Source organism: Nesoenas mayeri, assembly GCF_963082525.1.
Source record: "Nesoenas mayeri genome assembly, chromosome: 7".
Taxonomy (NCBI): Eukaryota; Metazoa; Chordata; class Aves; order Columbiformes; family Columbidae; genus Nesoenas; species Nesoenas mayeri.
The window spans coordinates 27,153,920-27,176,737 of record NC_137551.1 but is presented as its reverse complement, the minus strand read 5'-3'; the positions used below and the strand labels follow the sequence as shown (position 1 = coordinate 27,176,737).

The 22,818-nt window shown below is 44.9% G+C and overlaps 1 protein-coding gene across 2 annotated transcripts in view; it reads left to right on the top strand.

Moving 5' to 3' along the window:
- SH3PXD2A (SH3 and PX domains 2A) overlaps window positions 1-22,818 on the top strand; it is a gene marked incomplete at both ends in the record, with an annotated part of 255,377 nt that overhangs the window by 95,981 nt on the left and 136,578 nt on the right. For both annotated transcript variants that reach the window (XM_080348342.1, XM_080348341.1), the window contains 2 exons: window positions 11,175-11,251; window positions 20,658-20,749. In XM_080348342.1, coding sequence (XP_080204468.1) covers window positions 11,175-11,251; window positions 20,658-20,749 — 169 coding nt within the window. The remainder of the gene's footprint in view (window positions 1-11,174; window positions 11,252-20,657; window positions 20,750-22,818) is intronic.

Sequence of the window (22,818 nt, the reverse complement as noted above, 5' to 3'; positions counted from 1 at the left end):
CCACGTGCAGGTCTGGTTGTTCCCTCTCAGAAAGGAAATATAATAAAGTATGGTGCTGAGAAGTATGATAAAGGTGATAACAGGGGTGAATTGGCTTCTATATGAGGGGAATAAACAGACTGAAAGTCTTCAGTCTGGAACAAAGGCAATGGTTGGGATACAGTAGAAGTTTATGAAATCACAAAGAACTTGACAGAGTGAGGAGGACGTGGTTATTTTTATTTCCTAGAATGCAAAAGCCAGGTGCAGCCTGTGAAATTTGGAAAGCAAGCTTAAAGTGAACAAAAGGAAGTATGTAACCACATGCTGTGTGATTAAATTATGAAATTCATTTCCAGAGAACTCTGTAGAGACCACAGTATCTGTGCGTTCAAAAATGTACTAAAGCAGTTTCTGTAGGATGGAGATAACACTAATCTAAAAACTATTTTCTAATTCTGAAAAAGTTGAGCCACTGATGTGCAGGAATGGGGAGTGTGTCAGGAGAAGGATCCTATTACACATGTCCTGTTCTTGAATTTCTTGCCTTTTACTGGCTGTCCTTGTGGACAGGGCAGCTGGACCACAGAGATCTTTGACCCAACCAAATGCAACACACTTGCATCACTGCAACAAAGTAGACTAGATCTTCTGTCACTTTTTAGTGTGTTCACTACTAGTGAAGCTGCATGCTTGGATAGTAGCATAGATGGTGATCCTCCATCTGGAAGTGGAGGAGATGGCATCTGTCCATTCTTGACCTTCTACTTGGAGACCACAGGTCTGCAGGCTGGACCACCTCAGAGGGGTTGCCTGAGGTACCCAATAGTGGGACTTTGTACCTCTGGCCGGCCCTGCGTAGCACTGCACACCAGGACACAAAGGCAAACAGCATTTGGGGAGCTGCCATTCCTGTGTGGTGGCACAGGGAGAGAAAGACGAGTTTGTTTGGTGGTGTGGATTTTGTTAGCAGTCAGCCCTGTTTGGCTGCTCAGTGTCTCTGTGGCTTCAGATGCAATTAATCAGGGCTCGAAAGGGTAATTATCAGCTCACATTCCTGATTCAGATTTCTGTGCCTATTCATGATACTGTTTTTTCTTTAATTTAGCAATAAAGTTGGGGTTATTTTCATGTTTTTATGCTGCTGGCCCAGTGATCCTTATTAGAAATAAAAAATAACACAACATCGGTTTTCAGTCCACCTTTTTTTTTTCTTCTCCCTGGGAAATCAAAAGGCCATATTAACTGTGAAAGGGAAACGAAGGCGTGCATAGTCCTGGGGTCCTGCTGTCATCTTGGCTGAGGGCACTTTTCCTTTCATGGGGCAAGTAATTGCTTAGAGCATTAATCCCTGAAAGAGGCTTTTTATTCTGCAGTGGGCAAAGCTATTGACATCTGACAGTGCACCTTGCTGAACCCTGGAGAAGATGGCCCTGGAAAGCTGGGGATGCTCAACATCCTAAGCTCCAGAGCATCAGTTCTGCCCTTTGGGGTGCCCTTGCACGATTAACACTGTGTTTACTTGCATGTGGAGGAACCAAGAGGAATTTTTCAGGGAGATTGTCCTCAGCTGTCTTCTGGCATCAGCAGGCACTGCTGGTGCCAAGTTGCACGTGAGCGTAGTTTGGATTAAGTGACCTGATCTGGGAGCAGCTGAAGTGGAGGAGCTGGGTGCGAAGGAGGCTGGTTATCTGACAAGTAATTATAAAATCATTTCCCTGTTCCTGTGCATTTGCTGAGCTCTGATACCTTCTGGTGTGAGTGCTCTTAGTTGTGCAGCTGATGTGGAGCAATCTCAGTGAGCTTTGCTGTCCCTGGGAGGCTGAATGACAGAACACTGGCTCATGTTGATGCCGGCTACATGTGCTCATGTGGGTCACCGTGTCCCCTGCCTGCCAAAGGAGTGGGTGAGACATATATCCATCAGCAGGGAAGGGGCAATAGGGGTGGTTTCATGGTAAAGAGTTACAGAGGAGGTGCTGCTGGGTGGTCTGGCCACTGACCTGACCCAAAGGCGGTTTCATCAGGGGTAGCTGGATTGCACGTCCCAGCTGGCTTGTTGCACTGCAGGCTCAGAGGAGGCAGGGGAGGGAGTGCAGGTCTGACTTTGGGGTTCAGTGCAGGGAGGTGGAAATGTGACTGCACCAGTCAGCCCCCCAACTTGTGCTGGAAATGAAAGTGTTCATCTCTCTTTTCCTGGAACCCACAGAAATCAGCCATTCCTGCCTTAAAGCACAAGCTCACAAGCCTTTGAAATCTACAGTAGCTTTGTTATGGACCAGAGCAGGCAGAGAGGAAATCCCTACCAGAGATTGTCTTAATGACACAAAAAGACATACTAAAAAGATGTGTCTGGAACCAGAGAATGATGCCTGTGGTTTGAGATGGTGTCTTGGTCTGCAGATGAGTTCCTGACTCAGAGGCTGGCCAGCTTTGGTCTGGTAGTCATTCAACAGCTTGCTTCAGTGGCTGTCATCATCTACTGAAAATCCAGCTTAAAACTACTCAGAGGTTTCTCTTGGAGGACTCCAGGAGAACACTTCCATTTGGAAAAAGAGAGCAGTGCTCTGTTTTATAAAGCACAGGGGATTTTGTTTCTGAATACTGCTCTCTCAAACTGTAGCTGGCGAGTTCCAGCCTCTGACAGGGACAGACACCTAGTTATGTTTGTTATGTTTGCCGCCACGTTGTTTGTTTGTTTAATTTCTGTGTTAATTGGTGCCTTCCAAATAGCACAGCTACTCTGAGAAAGCAGTGTCCCTGCCAATCTGGCTGCCGAATTTCACCTCCTGTAATGTGGGACATGTGTACCTGGCAGCTGACTTAATCGAGATCTTCTACAGGAGCGAATTTTGCCTCATTTGTGGCAGAAATCAAGGATTTGTTTTTTATTAGAATAAATATTTGAACAGAAAGATTTTTCTGGCCCCAGGTGCTAAGGTAGATGTATTTTCATTATGCATGCGATCAGCAGAGGCATCTAGGGACTGGCTTTATTACTTTCATTGGTATGTGCTCATTTTGTGACCTTGTGAAGCCACCTTTGCACCCCTACCCCTTATTTTCTACCTGCAATGTTCTTCTAAGAGTGTATGCCCTAGCACTGTGTTATTGTATGACCTACCTCCTAGTAAAAATAATAACTTTGATCTACGTGGGGTAAGTGCAAATATTATTTTATTCACAGCTCCCGTTCTCAACCAGCTTAAGGGTGGAGTGTCCCAAGCAGTGTTATTGCCAGTCACGCCAAAGGATGTGGCTAGGACCTTACTGAGCTTTTCCAGTGTTGTTTGGCAAGGGTGCAGTGCAAATCCACCTCCCTCCAATGACCTTGCTGCAAGGTCTTCAACCCCAGTGGTTGTAGCTCAGAAGCTCCCTAGGCAGTGTCTTGGGCTCATTGTCACACCACCGTGTGCGTTAATGACAAGTCTCGTAAGAGTTTATAAGACACTGTAAATGTTTTAATAGGCTGAATTCGTTAAGATTCCTGCTTTAAAAGATTGAGGTGGGAGCATATGGCCCTTCAGTGATGGTCCATAGCACCAAGTATCAGTAGATAAATTCCTATTGAACTCCTATTGATTTCAACACTCCTCAGAGAGGAAAGTGGTACTTTTTAAAACAAAAAAAAACAAAAAAAAAAAACGCAGAGGAAGAAATTAGTTACTGTAGCTACAGGGTCATGGTCTTGCCCTTCAGGAAGAGTGTTTTTCTTGGATAAGGGGGCACAAACGTATTTGAGGGCCACATGCCTTTTCCCACTTGGGGCCAGGAGCTGGAGTTGCTTGAGTGATATGAGCATGTTCACCAGCAAATACGTGATACAAACAGGGGCTTCAGGTTCCCAAACTCATTGTACCAATGTACAGTGATCCATGTCATTCCCACACTGGCCAGGGAGTGAAAGTTACTCTTGAACAGAGTTCTGCAGACTCTCTGTGGACCACTAGTGATTTGGAAATCACAGGTTAGAAGCCACTAACTACCTAGGTGAAAGCAGGACATGGATGAAAACCAAGTGCTTCAACAATGAGACATAGTGATTGACATTTCTCTGATCAGTTTGATCTAGATTGTTGGATTGTTATTAATACCTAAGCCCTGATGCTTCTGCATGTTTGTTAGATTACTTGGTCCTGGAAATCTGAAAATGGATCTTTTTGGAGGATGTTTAACAAAACTCAGGGTGCAGTGGGCGTGTAAGTGTTCCGATTCTTCTCTTAGGGGAGAAATACACATAGGCAAGGGAGATCTGCATAGGTTTTCCTGTTTTTCTGTGCCTTTTGCTCCCAGTGTAGCAAAGATTTTATGCAAAGAGGGGACACTCCTGCATCCTCTGTGTGAGGAAGCCGTGCTGTTTCCTAAGGCGACGTTTCTCGGATGTTTTGATAATGTGACCCTCCTTTGGCTCCTTGTCTCTGTGTGACTGTGAATTATCATCAGGTTGGTTCCTCCAGGTGAGGGAGAGCCAGTGTTGCTAGCTGCAGGTATAAATACTATTCCCCCTCTCCCCTCAGACAAACTGACTGCTTTCTGCAATTAAAAGAAGTTGCCTGTTTGCAGGCTAATGTAGTACTTAAAACCAGTAATTAGAAATGAGTTCACTTTCCACTTGGGGAAGCTGAGCTCTGTGGTTCAAGGAGGCACCAGTTTCACTGCAGAAACTGAAGACTTTACTCACTGAATCAACACTTCCAACATTTTGCAACCAGTCACAGACTGGGAAATTCCATTTTAAGGGTTGTGGGGACTTCTGCTCACACCGAGATCCTCTTGAGTGGGGTAGATGGTTTACTTTCCTGTACTCTGGTGTAAAGTTCATAGAATCGTAGAATAGCAGGTTGAAAGGGACCACAGGGATCAACTGGTCTAACCTTTCCAGGCAAAATCATGGTCTAGACAAGATGGCCCAACACCCTGTCCAGCTGAATCTTGGAAATATCCAACATCGGGGAATTCACCACTTCCTTGGGGAGATTATTCCAATGGCTGATTGTGGATTTCTTTGGTGCATACAGACTGATGCACAGAAAGCCACCCTGCAGTAAGAAAACTGAGAGGATAATTTTGTAGCACTTTTGTCTGTTCTTTCCAGACCAAACACTGCATAACTTGCCTGTCCCGCAATTTCTGCCTTGCTTTGGAGAGGTGGGAGATTTGCAGCTGGGTCAGCTGGAGAGGAGATTACAGGAGGAATGGGTTGTCTGGGTGATAGCAGCAGGACAGAGAGCAACATGAAGTAGCTCTTGGATTATGCAAACACTGTAGAACAGTAACAGAGCTGTTAGTTTGGGATTTGCACCCCGTAACCCCCGTCTGTCACTCCTGAATCTCAGCATCTGTGCTCAGGGTTTTTCTCCTCCTTCCAGCTGTGCCTGGTGCTTCTGTTCCCAAAGTCTGTGCTAGCAAAGCTGTTCTAGAGGTGATACTGGTGTCCCTGGAGGAGAGAAGCCATCCATACAGACAGTGGAAGTCAGGCAGTTTCAGAAGTAGCTCTTTGCTGGTGAGGAATCCAGCTTCACCTCTTGACTGTCCTTTTTCTTTTCTTGTAGCTGTTCACAAAAGGGCATATGCTGCTTATCACTTCTAATGGAGGAAGATTTCTCTTCCTGGTGATACTTTTATAATCAAGCCATGTTATTGCCCATGCTTTATTGCTTCTTGATTATTTTGTTTAACATTGCAGCTTATGCACATTAAAAAACAGGATCCAAGTGTGGAAGGACACCCTCACCACCATCCACCATATCTTAGGGCAATATTGTTATTGCCTGTGTTGGCTTTCCTGTCTGCCTCATCTGTCTCCATCACCTCTTGTCACCTTCTATAGTAATTCCTACTGATTAGCAAAGGTCTTTATCAACTGAGACTGTTTGTCAGCCAAGTCCAGCCAACAGTTCTGACTCTGTCACGAGTTTCTACTTATTAAAAAGTCCTTCCCTCTTCCACCAGTGGAAACAGTATGAATCATTTCCCTCCCCTTTCTTTGTTGGGAGCAAATGCCATCAATGTTAGGACCCTGGCACTGGATTCCTGACTCCAGGAAATCATGGATGAGACAATCCATGGAAACTGGGATCCCCATACAAAAGTAAGACATTATTTTAGAAGTAACACACCTCTTTTTTGACTGCTGTCAGGCTGCTGTCTGATTGACAATCACATATACTTCCATGAGAAAAACAAAATTCATCTATCCCATAGTGCTGTGCTGTTATCTATTTTACATTGCAAGGTGACAGCGCATCTTTAAATGCTACATTTGGTAGTTACGTTGTGTGACAGGTGCCTGAGAGTCTCGGGCAGGATCTGGGCTGGGTGTCACACACAACTTCAATGGCTTGAGGGGAATTTGTGTCATATCTGATTGCACATCTATGCTTCTTCAGTATATAAAAATAATAATAACAGATATGTGTAAGGAGTAGAAGCCTTTGTAAATAGTTTAGCCACAAAATGGTTTTGGTTACACTGGAGGAAGCTGCTGAGCACAGAAGGAGAACCTGTAACTCCATGAGGACTAAATTCTTTAATCTTTTTTACTGATGTGACCCCAGTGTAATTGCAAAAATAGTTTGAGATCATCGCAGAGTCTGTCTCTGAGAAGTTGATTTTTTTGTCAATACAAACACAGACTTAGTGTCTCCTGGGGTCTCAGGTAAAAAGAGAAGCAACAGCACAGAAACAAGAAAAACATGAAAAGGCAGAAACAGGAGCTCTTCCCTGCTCTCAGGAGACAGCTGACTGATAGAGCCTCCACAGCTGGAGCTTCTGTAGTTGAAGGCAGCATATGTCTCTTTTAAACACAAATCAGATGAGACGTTACAGTATTTTTAATGTGTCCATTAGTATTCAGGCTGTCCGTTGTTGAATATTTATCGTATGGTTTGCTTCACATACCGCCCTCTGAAGTATGATGACAGTACTTGAGGTAGAAGATTAAATGTGAATACACATTTGTCTGTTGTCCCTGTGACACTGGGCTTAGGCTCTTCCAAACCTTTGACAGACACTCCTTGCTTGCATGAAACAACCGGTCTCCTTAGATCAATCCATCACCCGGGTGTCACTTAAAAGGAAGCTCAAGCATTAGGCTATGGACTCTTCTGGTGTGTTCAGCACAGACTTGTAGGCTAATGAGAGGACTGAAGTGTTGGGATGCTTTTAAGCCTACTTGTTCTTGAGGTCCACATCTCCTGTTTAAATCTGTGCTACTCTAAGTATGAGGTTATGCAGGAATAAAGTGTTATTCAGAGGTTACCTTTCAGCTTGAAGAATCAGCAGCTGACAGATAGTCAGTCTCCTGCATAGCTTTATTCTTCCCACTTTGTGCACCCGCTATGTATAGAGGAGGAAACTGAGGTCTTGTGGGAGAAGAGGTGTGTGGTCACGGAATTAAAGACTACATCTATACATCTACAGAGAGATGAAGGGATGACTTAAGATGTCCCCTACAATGCTAAACCTGATACTTTGCCTCTTATCCGCATCGATTTCCTAGGAATAATATTTTCTTTAAAGAAAAAAGGATAAAAATAAATATTGTTATCCTGCATTAGCAGCAGGGCTGGAGCCCCATGTCTTCCCTACGTCTCTCTTTCCCAGCGCTGCAGTCCTCAGTGTCCTTCCAAAAATGTGCCAGACCTCCCTTGGCCTGGCCTGAGTCTGGCACATTGATGAATGAAATATTTGCATGAGGCAGTGCCATCCTGCATAGCCTATAGCTTCCCATTTGAGTCTGAGACAGGCTTCCCCTTCACTTCCTAGCTGGGCTGCAGCATGGTTAAAAGCTGCTTGTTGTTCTGTAAAACAGGGATACAGTGCCTGAGAAGGCTTAAAAGAGCTGCAGTAAAATTCAGGAGAGAGGAAGCAGCACTGTGTATATTCATGCAGAAGTAGATCCTTCCCTTAGAGATGTGGAAACTACCCAGAGGAAAAGCCAAGCAGCACGTAAACCACTACTCCACCCTCATGAGGAAATTGCCCGGGCTGTTCTGCATTTACTGGCCACCCCAGGACTTCCTCACTTCACGTTAGCGCTGCGTGAAATTCTCCTTTCCACTGCCATCCCGAGGGCTCCTCGCTGGCTCTTACATGTCCCCACTACTCAGCTGTCTGCTCACCATTTGTTTCTTTGTTAGGTAAAGCTTTCCATTAGTGGGTTCTGTGTCCAGTGCACACACTTGGAGAGTGTAAAGAGTAGACAGTGTGGGTCTGTCACGTTACTTTCCTTTTCCAGTCCCATGGGACCTCCCCTGCTTTTGAAGGAAAACCAGTACAAATGGGGGAACTGGAGAAGGCAGTAGTAATTCATATTGGATCTGCAGTGATTCCTGCTGGTCAGTTGTGATGGATTAGTCCGAGTTTCTGTTAGCACAGTGCGTCTTCCCAGAAAAGGGGAGAAGCTGTGCTTCTGGGAATCTGTCCCTCCTTCGAGACGCTTCAGGACCTCTGGCAACAGGACTTCTCTGCCTGAGGGCTCCCAGGATTTGTGGAAGGGTCCCTCTTTGCTGCTCACCAGAACTGGATGTGCTTGCGGTGCCTTTGTTCTAATTCTTGCTTTTTTCCTTGGTGACTGCTACTCCATGGTGCTCTAAGCTACTCAGCTTTCTTCAGATTTGAGTTTTGAATGTCATATTGGACTGGGCAGCTACGGATCTTCCCCACAACCTCACTGAACCTTTTCCAGCTTCCAATAACAGAGTGAAAATCTTTCTTTTTCTGAAAGAATAAAAATGGAAGCACCTTCTGGGCCTTGGTTCATCCTAACACCACAGTCATACTGATATTTTCCATTTCCATTTAAGGACTGAATTAAGACTCATCATATCCTGGGGTCTTTTTTGTGCTCTGTGTTTAATATAACGTTCTTTATTATATTTATCTTGTTTCTTATGTTTGAGTCTTTCATTTATTATGTTACTTTGAAGACTGGGCCTCCCTGTAAACTGTCTTTTTTAGGAAAGCTGAATTGCATTTACAGGAGATCTTTAATGTGTTTAAGTCTTTGGTTCCTTTATGTTTTTATATGGTCACCAGTTCAGCTTTTAACTTGTGGCTAGAACTTAAAACAGGAAAGCGAGAAAGTGAGAATATTTCCAAAAAAGTTACATTCTCTTTGCAGTATATTTATAAAAGTTGCAAAGAAATACCAAGATCTCCCACACCAGCTTTGCTGGAGCACTGAGAAAGGAATTAGTCTTTTCTCTACAGCTTCATCCACATCCCTTCCCCCTAAAAAAGAGACTTACTGCAGTTATGCAGTACAAGTACAGTGTGATCCTGGAGGTTATCAGAAATCGTAAGAAATGTTTTGGAGTGCAAGTAGTTCTCTGCATTTACCAGACAGAGAAGCAGGAAAGCAGCAAAGTTTTGGTGTGTCCGAGGTTGGTTGTCGTGGGGTGATGGGAGTGCCACTTTCCTTCTCCAGCAGCTTTTGACTAAATTGCTCAAGCTCAGATGAGAATCTCAGACACCTATTGAAGATTTCCCCTGTGCTCTGTGACCACGTGGCGTCACATCGTACAGGGATGGCTCAGCACATCTTTGTAATGAGATAACCACAGGGAACCCAGAGAGATAAGTTTATGGCACTAGGAAGTGGCTTTACCTCACAGGACAAACTGGTTTGCTGCCAGAATTGGGGATGGAGATAAACCACTTTCTCTTGTCTGCAACAAAAGGCTTTAACACCTTCCAGATCAGCAGCTGTGAAGGAAAAGGCAACCAAAAGGGGTAGAGTCTGGGATTGTTGAGAGTCTCTGCTACTGGACTGTTAAAGGCTGCCATTTCATTAACCTCTCAGCTTGTGTAATCATGACATAATCAAAGCCACATATTCAGATTTTGGATCTGATTCCTTTTCCTAGTCCATTTTCTTATCCCATGATCTATGGATGAGTATCTCATTTGCCTGTTGGCAGAAGTCGTTTGGAGCAGAGGGTGGTGTATATGTCAGTGGCTTTTTTACATAGACATTTAATGGACTAAATAATGCTGGCAGATACTGTTTTCTTCCACCACAAGGAGAACATATAATTTATTCTTGTCTCATTACATTAAAAGAAATACATTGCAAAAGAAAAAGGAAAGAAAATCACCAAAAAAGGATATGAAGATATAAACCCTTCAAGCCAAAAAAATACCAACTCCATTACATCCTTGTGTGTGGGGAAACTCAGCTCCTAGATTATTTTGATAAACTTTGTTACAATCAGTTTCACACAAAACCCAGCAGTTTGTTTAATCTTAACTGGCTTGCAGAAATGTCATCCAGTAAAGACACTGAGGTTATTATTTTTTTTACTTTCAAGAAAAGAGAGTTTGTTTATTTTTCTTCTATTATTTGGTTTCCCTCTGTAGATTTATAAGGGCTGTGTCACCAGCAGCCTTGTATTTGCTCCTGAGCTGGCTGTGTGGTTTGTCTGCCTGCAAGGGCGGGAGCATCCACAGTGGGAGGCAGCTGAGTGGGGTGTAGATGGAGCCCACGTCCCACCCTGGTGATGCTCCCTGTGCTGCCAGCACAGATGTGCCAGAGCAGCACCGAAGTGGAAGTGAGTCATAGTATAGTGTTGGTCCATTCCAGGATAATATCAGTACTAAAACGGAACCAAAACTTTTTGTGTTATCTGCAGGATGATATCAGAAAAACTCCCTCTGCCCTCATGAGTCGGTGTCCCCTTTCAGCAGCTCACACAAGCAGGGCTCCAGTGGCAGTTGCTGAGGTTTTACAGAGCTGCTGTGCCTGTGGTAGTTGTTGGCTGTGTCCTGCATCTTCCATGCAAACTTAATACCAGCAGCATCCAGCTGCGAGAAATGCCATGCATGCTCCCGTACAAGCTATTGCCCCATGTCCCTCCATCACCTGCCCCGCAGTGTGTTTCGGGACAGTTTGCCCCGAGGACAGGAGCAGATCTGCTACTCAGACATCCTCCACATGTACTATCCTGTCTGTCTTGTTGTGATGGAGGGCCACAGTCACACAAAGCTGCTGCAGTGTGAACCACATCAGTACTGGGACTCCTCCATCACAGAGTGTAACGGAGTTGCAGAGCTCAGCCACCAGCACTGCCAACAGCCATGGTTAGAGCTGGGGATGGAACCCTGTCTACCAACCTTTCTTCTCAGTGCTGTTGCACTATCCCCCGTGGTAGGCAATGCCCCTAACCCTCCTCTTTCATCTGTTCCCTCCTCAGGTAAGATCCTGTTCCGGAGGAGCCACGTCCGAGACGTAGCTGTGAAGAGGCTGAAGCCCATCGACGAGTATTGCAGGGTAAGAGCTCCAGGGGGTGTCTGGCAGCTCTTCTGGGAGGGGTTCACAGCCACCACCAGCATTGGGATACTGCTAAGAACTTTATCTGTGTTGGTCCTTCCCAAACATCCCCAGGACTAACAGGGCAGATTAAAACAGAAGCTACTGTTTGCTCCAAGGGTATTCGTAGCATTTGTCTCTGCAAACTTTATGCATGAGGTTGGTTGCCTCATTTGGTCAGTAAAGATTTTAAGTCTTGTCTGCCCTAAATGTGGATTTTTGTTTTTCTACTTCAGCCTCAATGAATGCAGGAATTGAGCAGGCAGAGAGGCACAACTAAAATGATGTTTTCTTCTGTTTCCTGCTTGTCTGTCCCCCAGTGCTGCAAGAGGGACAGGGCCAGCTGGTACAGCACTAGAGTGGACCAGTGGCTTCCAGGAGTGCTTCTCCTGATGAGTGAAAGCCTGGAAATCTATCACAGGACAGAAAAGCATGGCTATGTTGGGAAAAATGTTAAGTCACCTAATCTTTCCTCTCTAGCTTAGAGTTTATGATTTGATGGTAATTAATCCTCTGACAGTAGATTAAAAGTCATTTCTAAGCAAATCCAGTTTTTGTAGAGATATTGAGCACGTCAGTAAGTGCATAATTTAAACCCCAGACTTCCTCTCTTATTTCCCATGGGGGTTTCTTTCCGTTTTTAGAAAGCCAGAGTAGCAGGTGGAGGGGAAAATATACATTCCCAAGAACTTCTCCAGTCAGACATTTGCTCATCCAAAATTGGGAGCAGATCGCCGAAGTGCCTGAGGCGTGCTGGAGAGGGGCAGTGAAACCCATGCCATCTGCACCCCCCAGGCGAGGAAGCTGCCATTAAAGTCTTATCTCATGAGATCAGGCTGTCTTGTGCAACAATTAACGCACTGTCTTCCTGCCGGAGGCCCAACGGCTCTCTTTAAAATATGTAGAGTCTTACTGTGTCCCGACCATGCTCCTTCAGACAGGAACTGCCCGCGACGGGAGCGGTGAGGGCTGATGTCAGGGTTCACCCAGCAGATGCGTGATGGAGAAAGCAGTGACTTATGCTGGGGTGCAGCTGCTTCTCTGGGACCCGATTGTCTGTGCCCCAGACAGACCCAGCCTGGCCAGGACTGCTGGTGTCCCGCTGGTCACGGCCAAGGGGTGTGTTGTGGTGTCGGCCGCTGGCATGTTCATTGACACTGTGGTGCTGTGATTGCCACCCTCCTCCTCGCTTCCTTCTTTCTCTCCTGGAGAAGTCTGGCTCAGTTCGCTTTGGTTCATATGATATGGGGAAGATTTGCTGCTGCACAGCTTGGAGACATGGCTGAATGTTTCCCCAAAGCCAAGCTGTTTTGTTAATCTGTTTATTAATAGGCACTGTTTTTATGAGGATAGACCCAGCTGTATTAGGTTAGACTCCAGTTTCCTCCAACCCAGTGTCTCCCATCTCCAGCAGCAGCTACAGTGGCATCCAGCAAAGAGTCTGAACCCCAGGTTCGTGTAATGACTTCTCCAGAATATTATGCCAGCTTCCAGTGATCACTGGCTCACAAGTTTCTTTTGCCTGATGTAATGTCTTTTTAGTTCATTTGCAGTTTACTGTAATTTGTATTTAATTTACCCCAGTACTTCACAGTTGAAGATGCTTAAATCTGGGTGACATTGGAAAGTGAGGTTCGTAGTCACTAAAAAGCCTGAGCAGGCATTGCATCTCATGTCTACTTGAGTGCTTCAAGAGGGCCACATCCTCCGTAGTGTCTTTCTGCATGTGAGGTTCAGGTCTGTAAATAAAGAAGGTCTTGGCTTCCATCTCCCTGGGTTTTATCTTTTTGGAGTATGTGTCACTGTGGTTGTGCCTGAACAGTCTGGGCTGCAGGCAGGTGGCAACTTCGGCCAGTGCTGGCAAGTAAAGCAATGCCAAGTCGTTTTTTCCATGCCCTGCATTTGACTCCAAAGCCATGCCTGGATGTCAATTTGTGCTCAGTGTGGATGGTAGGCAAGCTTGTCCCCCCTCTTCAAAAACGGTATAGAAGTAGCTATGATGTCCTTGCTTTCAACAGATCCAGTTACAGGCTGATTTCTTCACCTTGTGCTACAGCTTCCTCCTAATTACAGAGAGTAAATGAAGATGGTAGTTGGTCATGCCATTGCCTGGCACCAGATGTACCCAGTCATTCTTATAATCCCACAGAACACCCTTGGCAACTTGTGTAAATAAACAGAGGGACCTGAGAGTTGCAACTCATACCTCTCCCAGCCTTTTTAAGTCTGCATATTTTATGAGAGTAAGTTTTTCTTTTGAACATTTGTGGTTCATCCAATTTGCATTTATTCAAAGAATGATTGTCCTGTGTTATTGCTGTTCCAAGCCTGGTCCAGCATACGAAAATCTATAAGGCTGAAAATAAGGGACTGAACTTCAAAGGTACAAAGAATTTAGGGCAACAACTTGTAGAAGGAAAGCTTCCTGGTACAGTGAAGTTAGTGGTAGTTCTGTTACTGACCTTCAGCATGGGCAGGATTTTATCTCTGGGGCTTAGCAAAGTCTTAGAATTCAGAAGTGCTTTCTTGGTACCTTCACTGAAGGTCACCACTTTCAAGGTTTCTGGGAACTTGGACTTTATAACCTTGCTGTAATCGTTCTGTCCCAATATGAAGTTAACCAGGAATGACAGAAAATTGAGTGATGAGTCCGAACCCGAGGGGCCTCACTTCACCAGCTTCAGCCAGACACAGAGGGTCTCTCTCCATTCAGCTGTAACTACACATGGAACCCGAGTGGGTTGCTTAGCTCTGACACTAACTCTGGAAAGCTAAAGTGAAATCCAATGAATGTTCCCTTGGTGTAAGAAGGGAAAATCGATATTTTTTTTTTGCTAATAAAATAATATTGCAACTGTTACCTACTTTGTATCAGCTACAGGTGCATCTTCTTTTTAGCATGACTTGAGAGTGGGATCATGGCCACCTCTTTGGAAGTGTTAGCTGATTTCTGCATTTATTCCCCTGTCCAGGGGACGTTTTGACTCTTTAGAGAATTGTATAGAACTGTAGAATAAGAGCATTGATGTTGCAAATCCAGTTCTACTTCTATAGAAGAAGGGCACAAAGCTTATGTCCTGTGCTAGTCCTAAAATCTGTAGGCAGACAACATGCTTAATTTTGAAAAATTTGGAAAGTTATGCTGGAATGATGTGGGTGAAGTTGATGGAGAAAATCTGACGTGATACTTAATTGAATAAATGAGACAATTAGACCTTTGTCTTCTGGAATCTGTGAGGAAGCAGAGGGAGGTGGGTTCAGATGCAAAGTTTGTGGTAATATTTTTGCCAGATGAGGGTTCTCTGTCCGTTTCATCTGCCCTGTAAGGATGAAGCACAGATGGGCCCTGGCAGATGAGCGGTGCAAATGTTTGACCATTTGTTGTTTTGTTTGTGCAGACTGTCTCTGACAGAGCGTGGTGATTTGCATGGCTGAGAAGCAGGTCTGACTTCTGCTGTTTGGATGTGTTGTGGCTCCTGTGCCAGCACAGGAGCAGTGACAGTCAGGGCCTATCTGAGAGTCTGTGAGGAGACTTGGCAGAAAGGGGAGGTCTGCAAAATGTTCTGTAACAGAGGCATGAGCCCTCTGCACCCTACAGCATAGGCCTCCCAACCCCGCAACTCTTCATTGTGTTCTACCAGCTTAGAGAAATGCCATCGCAAAGGCAAGTAGGCCAGTGTTTTTGCTAACGCAGCAAGATGCTTTGAAGCTGCAATGAAAAACAAAGGAGTGGGATGCACAGGGGAAGATTTCCAGGACTTTTTTCATCTGTAAACATGGAAATGGAGAGACTGGATGTCCTCAGTGGTAACCTGAGTGAGTTACCAAACAGATGGTGTTTTGCCAGTAAATGTGTGCTGCCCACCGGAATTGATACCTCTGGATGATTGCCCTCTTTAAGTGTACACTTGGAATTAGTTTCATGTGATTTAAGGTCTTCTGGGCTCATTGGGCCTGGTTTTCTTAATTTATTTAAGAGTTTTGCCAACGTGAAAGAAAGAGCAACTTCATAGCCTTGCTTTGCCAGGGGCATTTTATTTATTAAGCTTTTGATCTCCCAAATACACCTTTGGTGTGTGCTTGTCCAGTAGGTACTGTCCTGTGTTCCAGAAGGACCTTTCAGGTTGGTGGTTCACAAAACCACCACTCTGTCCTTGCACAGCCCTTTGGGAGGCTCGGGCCAGCATTTGCAGACTTGCACCTTTGTGCGTCTTGGTCCTAATTGAGGGAAACACCTTTGCCAGGGAAGTCTCATTGTCATGAACGCTTAACTGAATTCGTCATACACCTTCATGCTGTCCTGTCTGGAGGTGGATTTAGAGTAGAAGCTTATTGGCTTTTCTATTGTGAGGACTGAGTACCCAAACACACGCCACCTAAATAAATATTATATGAGCGAGTCACATCACTGCCAGGAAATATTGGTCATTCTTTTACTAGTATTCACAATTTAAGAGACCATACTTCAAAAACATAATTGCCTCCCTCTGGGTCTCTCAGTCCTGCCTCTCTTTCAAGGTTTAATCTTTGAACTCATCAAGACAGATACACAGATGTTTCTGTCTCTATCCATTGTGCAAACAGGCTAGTGCTGATTGAAGATGGAATAGTAGTTCATCCTGGTCAAGAATGAAAGAGCTTAAGTCAAAGATTTTCAAACTTTATCTGTCATTTTTAAATCTACTTTTCAGAATCCTGATGCGTTTAGACCAGCTGCAGTAATGACAGTTAATTATTTGGGACAATCCTCTCAGCACCTGGAGTAGAGCCTCACTTTCCATTGCCTTATGGTCTTTTGGTGCCAGAGGCTCAGAACTATGTCCCAGTTACTTCCAAAACTCTGCACTTTTTTTTTTCCTTCTCCCCACGGCGTTTTATTTATTTCTACATCTTCCTCCCAGCCTGAGTCACTACCGTGCTCTCTTCATCCACCTCTCTGTCTGACTGTCAGTGTTTGCCATCCAGCCTCCACCCATCAGTGCTTTGGGTTCAAGCTTGGAGTTATTTGAGGCCCTGAACAAAACAGAAACAGGAAGTGTTTTCATGTAGGTGAAATAATTTATTTCTCTGTTCTGAGAAATGAACTGTTCTAATTGCACCTTCCCCTCTTGCTGGACTCATGGCCATTCCCAAACATCTGGCACTAATGATTAACGATAATTAAAGGTTGCTTGATAATGAAATGTCAGTGAATCATAACCATGTGGTACTGTCAGCTGGTGCTGTGTATTTGTGTGTAGAGCTGGGACTGACCCACTGAACATTAGGGATCTAGAAGCTCTGAACTGCCTCAGTGGGCTGCAGGGAGAGGCAGTTCGTGATTCACCGCACCCAGAGCTAGGTGTCCATGGTGGGGTAGCCAGAGCAGCCCCTGAAGATGCTGGTCTTTCTCTAGTGATTAAGCAAGTTAATAGACAAGTGTGACCATTTTCCCATTTTAGAGACGTAAAGTTTAGTGGGGTGAATATCATTCTGTGCATATATACACACATGCCTACACATGTGTTGTATATTTCTATATGTACACGTCTGTGCATCTATTTTTTATAAATGTATCTGCAAAAATGCAGCACTCAGTGCATCCTTACAACTACCTGCATGGTTTTACACCCATGCACGTGTATTTTGTGAAGCCTTCTAGCTGTAGTGTAGTCCCACGGAGATGTTTGCAGTTCACATAACTGCAAGCAATGAACCCCTGCCTGTGCCTGGTGCTCTGCTCCTCTCCCAATGCGGTGTGTGGCGTGCAGTAGCCTGCCTGCCCATGGGCTGATGTGTGCGGAGCCAACCTTCCCCAGCACTGAGGGCTGCTTGCTCACACCCTGCCTGACATTAGCACTTTTCAATAGCCTTTTGAATCATCCACTCTCCAAGACTGCCTGAAGCCTGTAATATAGAAAGACAGACATTGTTGCAAGCTGAAATAACACATAAAAGCCTATCTCCTAAGGAGCGTGTGAGGTCTGGGCAGCACACATCCACCTCTGCACGCTGAGCAAGGAAACTTATTATTACTGATAATACTCAGTGATCATGCAAGGCTGAATTCTGCTTGCTGGCACTTTTTATCTCTCACCTTTCCTGTGCAAATTCCTTGCTGTTTCTGAATGCTTGCTATTTGAAGCTGTGTGAATTTACCCTTGGTTTGTACATCCCAGGAAGAATGTCGCATTCCTATCTTTTCCATTCTTTTGCTATCTATCTCTTTTTCTTTACCCTTCTTTTCTTGACCCCGTGGTCTTTCCTCCAGGCTGTTGCAGCTCTGCCCTGGAACTTTCTTGCTGGAAGTGGCAGAAACTTGCATTTTCCCCTTGCAGAGAGACAGTGGTTGTCCCACATCTCCTCAATACACTTTTTGTTTGCACGCTGGAACCGCGTTGGACTTGGCTTGCTCCTGGGTGGATGTTGTGTGTTTGCTGGAAAGACGGTTGTTTCCCAAAAAAGCTTTGCTTCTCCCTGCCACTGTCCAAAATCAATAGACCGCCTCTGCTGGGTTTTACACCCTTGTTTGCACTTTCTTACCCTTTCTTAGCATTTCTTACCCCTTCATAAGGTTTTGTTCCGTAATAAAAACCAGTGAAAATTGACTAGCTGCAGACTTCACCTGAGCTCCCTGAAAAACATGCAATGGCACGTTACTATGGGGTGGATTTCATTTCACCTCCATGCACTGGGCTGAAAATTGCAGTACTTTGGGAGGTGATTCAGAAGCAGGAGAGCCTGCCCTGCCCCAGGGCTGCCGTGTCCATAGGGTGGGAAGGTGGATGTCTGGGTGTGGAAGTGGCTGCGGCTGATTGTATCCACTGCCTGCGAAAGCCTGGAGTCACAGGGGTGCTTTTCAATTACCCTCTTCGGCCCCGCAGGACCACAGTGCTCCTGGGGATTTCCAGGTGAGGGATGACTGATTCAGGCATGTCAGATTCTCTAAAGCATCCTGTGAGTTAGAAACACAAATCTCCATGGCAGCTTGGTAGGATTTTTCTCCTCTGTCACTGAAAACCCACTTTGTGCTCCAGCTCAGTATTGACACGTGTAGCCTGGTTTCTGGGAAGGGCGAACACCTGTGACCTGTAGGGAAGTGGTGACTCTTTGAGAAGTCATCTGATGTCCAGGACCTCTTGTGATAGGTATAACTCGGGTATTTGTGTTTCTCTAGTAATTATACGAATCATTTCCAGTGCTTGCTCTTGCCCCATTGACTGCGAAGATCAAGCCCTTTGAGATTTCAAAACATACTGTAGATATTAAGTATCTGAGCCTCATAACCTTTCTGCAGATTAGGTGTTATTGCTCACAATGTAAATGGTTAACTGAAGATCTGTCCCTGCTGAATTTGATGGAAAGAGGTTAAGTAACCTGCCTGAATCAAGGACGGCGTTAGTAATAAAGCCATCACTAAATCTCAGCCCCATCCTCTGCTGGTTAGACAGCATTGCTTCTCTGTGTAGTCTGTCTCCTGCTTGAGATGCAGATGAATAAAACATGCTTTAATGTTGTCTATGTCCTTGTTAGCCTGTGTTCGTGAGGCATTTCTCTTTCAACACGCTGTGATTGTTGCTATTCCTGGGCAGTTTCTGACTTCCCAGTGTTAGTCTGATTTGCCAGCTGGATGCATCATTTAAATGCAGTGGAAATAAGGGCAGAGAGCTCATGCCTTCATTAGGCTTTTAGGCACGATTGAGTGGATTGCAGTGGGTAGCAGGACATCCTCCATTCAGATGAAAGCATTTGAGTTTTCTACCTGTTATATTTCCTTGTACGCTGATGCAGCAATCAGCAGTGCTCTGGACACATGCCCCAGCACTTGGACCCTCCAGGCTGTTGCCCGACTTCTGCATCTAATGCTGCTTCCTTATTCTGAGGTGTCTTTTCTGCTCTGTAGTGCAGTTGCACTTGACCAAAGGCCAGTGCCTCATTCTTCATAGGCCTGCTGACATCAAATTGATTTTTCTTGTGTTTTTATGACATCCTTCAACAGAGAAAGGAGAGCTGTAATTCTGGAAGCACTTGGCTTTGAATTTCAAGCCACCTCAAAACAAGACCCCATCATCTAATACTGGAGACCTGCAGTTTCAGAGCAGGATTTTTTCATTTTTCAACTCTTTTCTTTCACATCCCCAAGCAGGAGTCAGTGGTCTTGGAAATGAATCTAGCCACTTCAAAAGCCCAGTTAAAAACAGCTGTGAGGGTACCAAGTGCTCTGTCTTACCTCCATGTTTTGTCTGGGCCTTCTGGTGTATCTGACCATGATCAATCAGATGTCTCACAGGTTAGTATAACCAGTTTGCCCTAATGCACCTTCATTCAGCTCTCGTGCAGTTTTGCACCTGTCTTTCAAGCTTGTTTGTCCTACTTTCAATTAGCAGAAGAGCCAGACAATCTCATTTTGTCAAACAGGTTTACAACACCTCTAAGAAGCTTGGTCTATATTTAACCTGTGGCCTATTTTCAGTGTAACTTAGCATAGGAACAGGTGAACTCCAGCTGCTTTTCCTCTCCTGCTGGTCATTTCTGGAGGCAATCTCACAGTCATGTCACTCAGAGCTGCTGTCCCATCCCTGTGGGCTGGGGACAGCTCTTTGGCCTTTTTTGACACCACTGAGCACTAGATTCTGAACAGTAAATTCATAGCACATTTCTGCCTTGCGTGCTTGTCTCATTGGTTTGAAGTTTACTTCAATGTAATGTGGTTGCTTCCCAAACTGTACTTGTCTACTGCTGAATGTGACAAGCCCTGTGTTACCTGTGCCTTGCAGAGTGCGTGGACATTGTTAGCCAGGATGCGCTGTGAAGCCTTCTTCATGCGGATATAGCCTCTCTGCCTGCCTTTTTTTTTTTCTTTTCAGACAATTAATCAACCTTCATCTTCTGTTAATTTAGGAGCAAACTGCTTTTTGTGTTGACAGTGCTTAATGGAAAGCTTTATGGACCACATTAATCTGTTGTATTAGTGGGTGCTGAGCCTGTAGATTTTCACTGCTTAAATTTGTGTGCTGTAAGCCCTAACTGCGTTGTTTGAGGTGCTGTGCAAACACAGTCCCAGCCACAGAGCACTTATCTACTCAGTGTTATGATTTTGCACATGTGAACCAAATTCTGCTCTTGTACGCATCGCAGAAGAATTACTTTGGCTGACTCTAAGAACCATTGCTTGTCTCAGTTTGTTGCACCCTGCTTGACATTTGCAGTCAAGGCATGCTGTTTCCTTTTCTCTCAGGTAAGCAGCCAGGAGTGATGCTTTCCTTTTCTATTCCCTTCCCCCTGCCAGGCCTGTTTTGGCTCCTTTTGCTTGGTAGTTTAGATGTTTGAGACCATATTTTGAGCTTGACTTTTCTAAGTCCTTCTCCCTCCCTGTTTTGTTTTGCAGGCACTGGTTCGGCTTCCTCCTCACATTTCACAGTGCGATGAAGTCTTCAGGTTCTTCGAGGCTCGCCCAGAAGACCTTAACCCTCCAAAAGAGTAAGTGCTGTGATGGATTTCCAGTGCTGCTCAGTTCATTTTGATTAGCTGGAAGGAAAAGGTCATTTGGTTTTATTACTACTGTAGGCGTGGAAACAGATTTTCTAGCTTTCAAGCACTGCCTAGAAAACGCTCAATAAACCAGGCTGGGTGTGTGGAGGACAGAGGAGTCAAGCAACCCTCAGATACAGTTTTCAGCCGTCCTCCGCCCACCTTTGCATTGTTTCTTACTGATGGTTCTAGTGAGGGAACCTTCCCTGGCTTGTGGGTTTACCTGATAATTATCAGGTGATTTAGCTCCCGAAAGTATTGGCTCAGCTGCAGGGGGAAATCCTGCCAGTAAGCACTTGGCTCGTAATTACCAGCTGCTTCTTTAAAATGTACTCCTGCCCAGAGATACTTAGTTATCTGAAGGGAGCAAGGTTGTGGTCCAGATCCAAATCTGTCTCTGGAGAGTCTATTCTTTCTAAGCAGGAAGCCAAGAAAAGGCTGGGAAAAGCTTTCCCATTGAACATGCAACAGAATGGTAGCCTTTACCTTGGAGCAGACGAGCTGATTCACGCTGGTGCAGTCAGGATTCAGACGACTGATTTATCCAGGGAAAGCATTGGCAGGCGGGTATTTACACGCAACTGTGCTGCCTTGCCTCAAGTTTCCTTTTCTCCTTCATACTGAACAGGATATATTTTATTGTGCTTCACAATAAGATTTTGACTTGGTCCCATTGTGTATTGTGCCGCTTTGTTACACAATTTGAAACTTGATTGCAGGCTGTGTTACTGTAATTTGCTTTCCCCGGTGTTTGCACAGAGTAAGGGGAAATGGATGTAAAGCTTTTGGGTTTTGGGCACTGAAGCGCACACAAACCTGTAGTTAGCAGGAAGATTTGTATTGGCTTCAGCCGTCTGTTCCCATGCTGGTGTAAAGGAGAGGACCTTTGCAGTTTGATTTCCCAGACTTTGTCTTTTGCACGTGCACGGTTTTATACAAGGGATGTATTAGCATTTGTACTAAAGAAAACACTTCTAGTGTAGCTGAGAGTGAAGCAAGGAGCTGCTTTTTTATTTTTTCTAGCCAGCATTGTTTTAGAAAAACATCTGAGGTGAATACACACAATTGTATGTTGATTGTTAAACACATATTGCAAACTTAGAAACTTGCAGCAGGATGTGCCTATACTCTGAGACCTGCTGACCATCACAGTTTCCATTTAGGGCCTGTAAGAAGGTTTGCAAAGGTTGCTTGATCCCACAACACCTCTCTGATGCAAGGAAACATTCCCACGTGCCTGGCAGAAACAGACACCCAGAAAAAGAATGAGGTTCCCAGGGTTATGGGGGAGTTCACCTGGAAGATTTCAAATAGAACTTGGCAGTCTGCTTTAGACGCTGTTTAACCATCTTCTTTCTGTACTGATGCAGACCCTACAACAGTTCTGAGTAAAATAGAGTCAGGATTAGACCTCCACATGGCAGGGAATGGGGACTTAGGCCCAACCCTGGGCTGACATTATGGCTTTCATTCTCTTTTCCCTCCTACAAGTTGTTGAGGGCCTTTTGCTGAGCAACTTGTTCGACAGCCTTGCAACAATTTTCAAGTTATCCATTCGTTCCCCCTGTAGAAAAACAAAAAAGATGAAATTTTCTCAGCCCAAGCCTTGCATCTTATTCCAACCTAGTAATAAGTGTGATTTATTTCCCTGGAAAATGTAGAGCAATAACCTGATTAAATCTCACTTCACTAATATCTACAAGACATTAATCTAGCTGGGTTTAAACAAATCCTACCTCGTCTTCTGTAAGCAAACAGATCTTAGGGAAGGTGTCTAAGGTTTCTGCTGGGAGCGCTTCACAAAAGATGCATTGTTGAAACTGAAGATTAGTCTCTACAAAAAGATGATGTAAAAGCCAACAGAAACATCTTAGTGTTTTTCTTCTGTGAACTGAGGGGGAAGGGAGGAGATCTGGGGCTCACTGGACCGCTGTGTAGGGTCTAGGGGAAGGACACCTCCAAAGCAATTCTCAGCCTCACTGCAGGAAGGAGCATGATCAGCCAGAGAAATCCCCTAT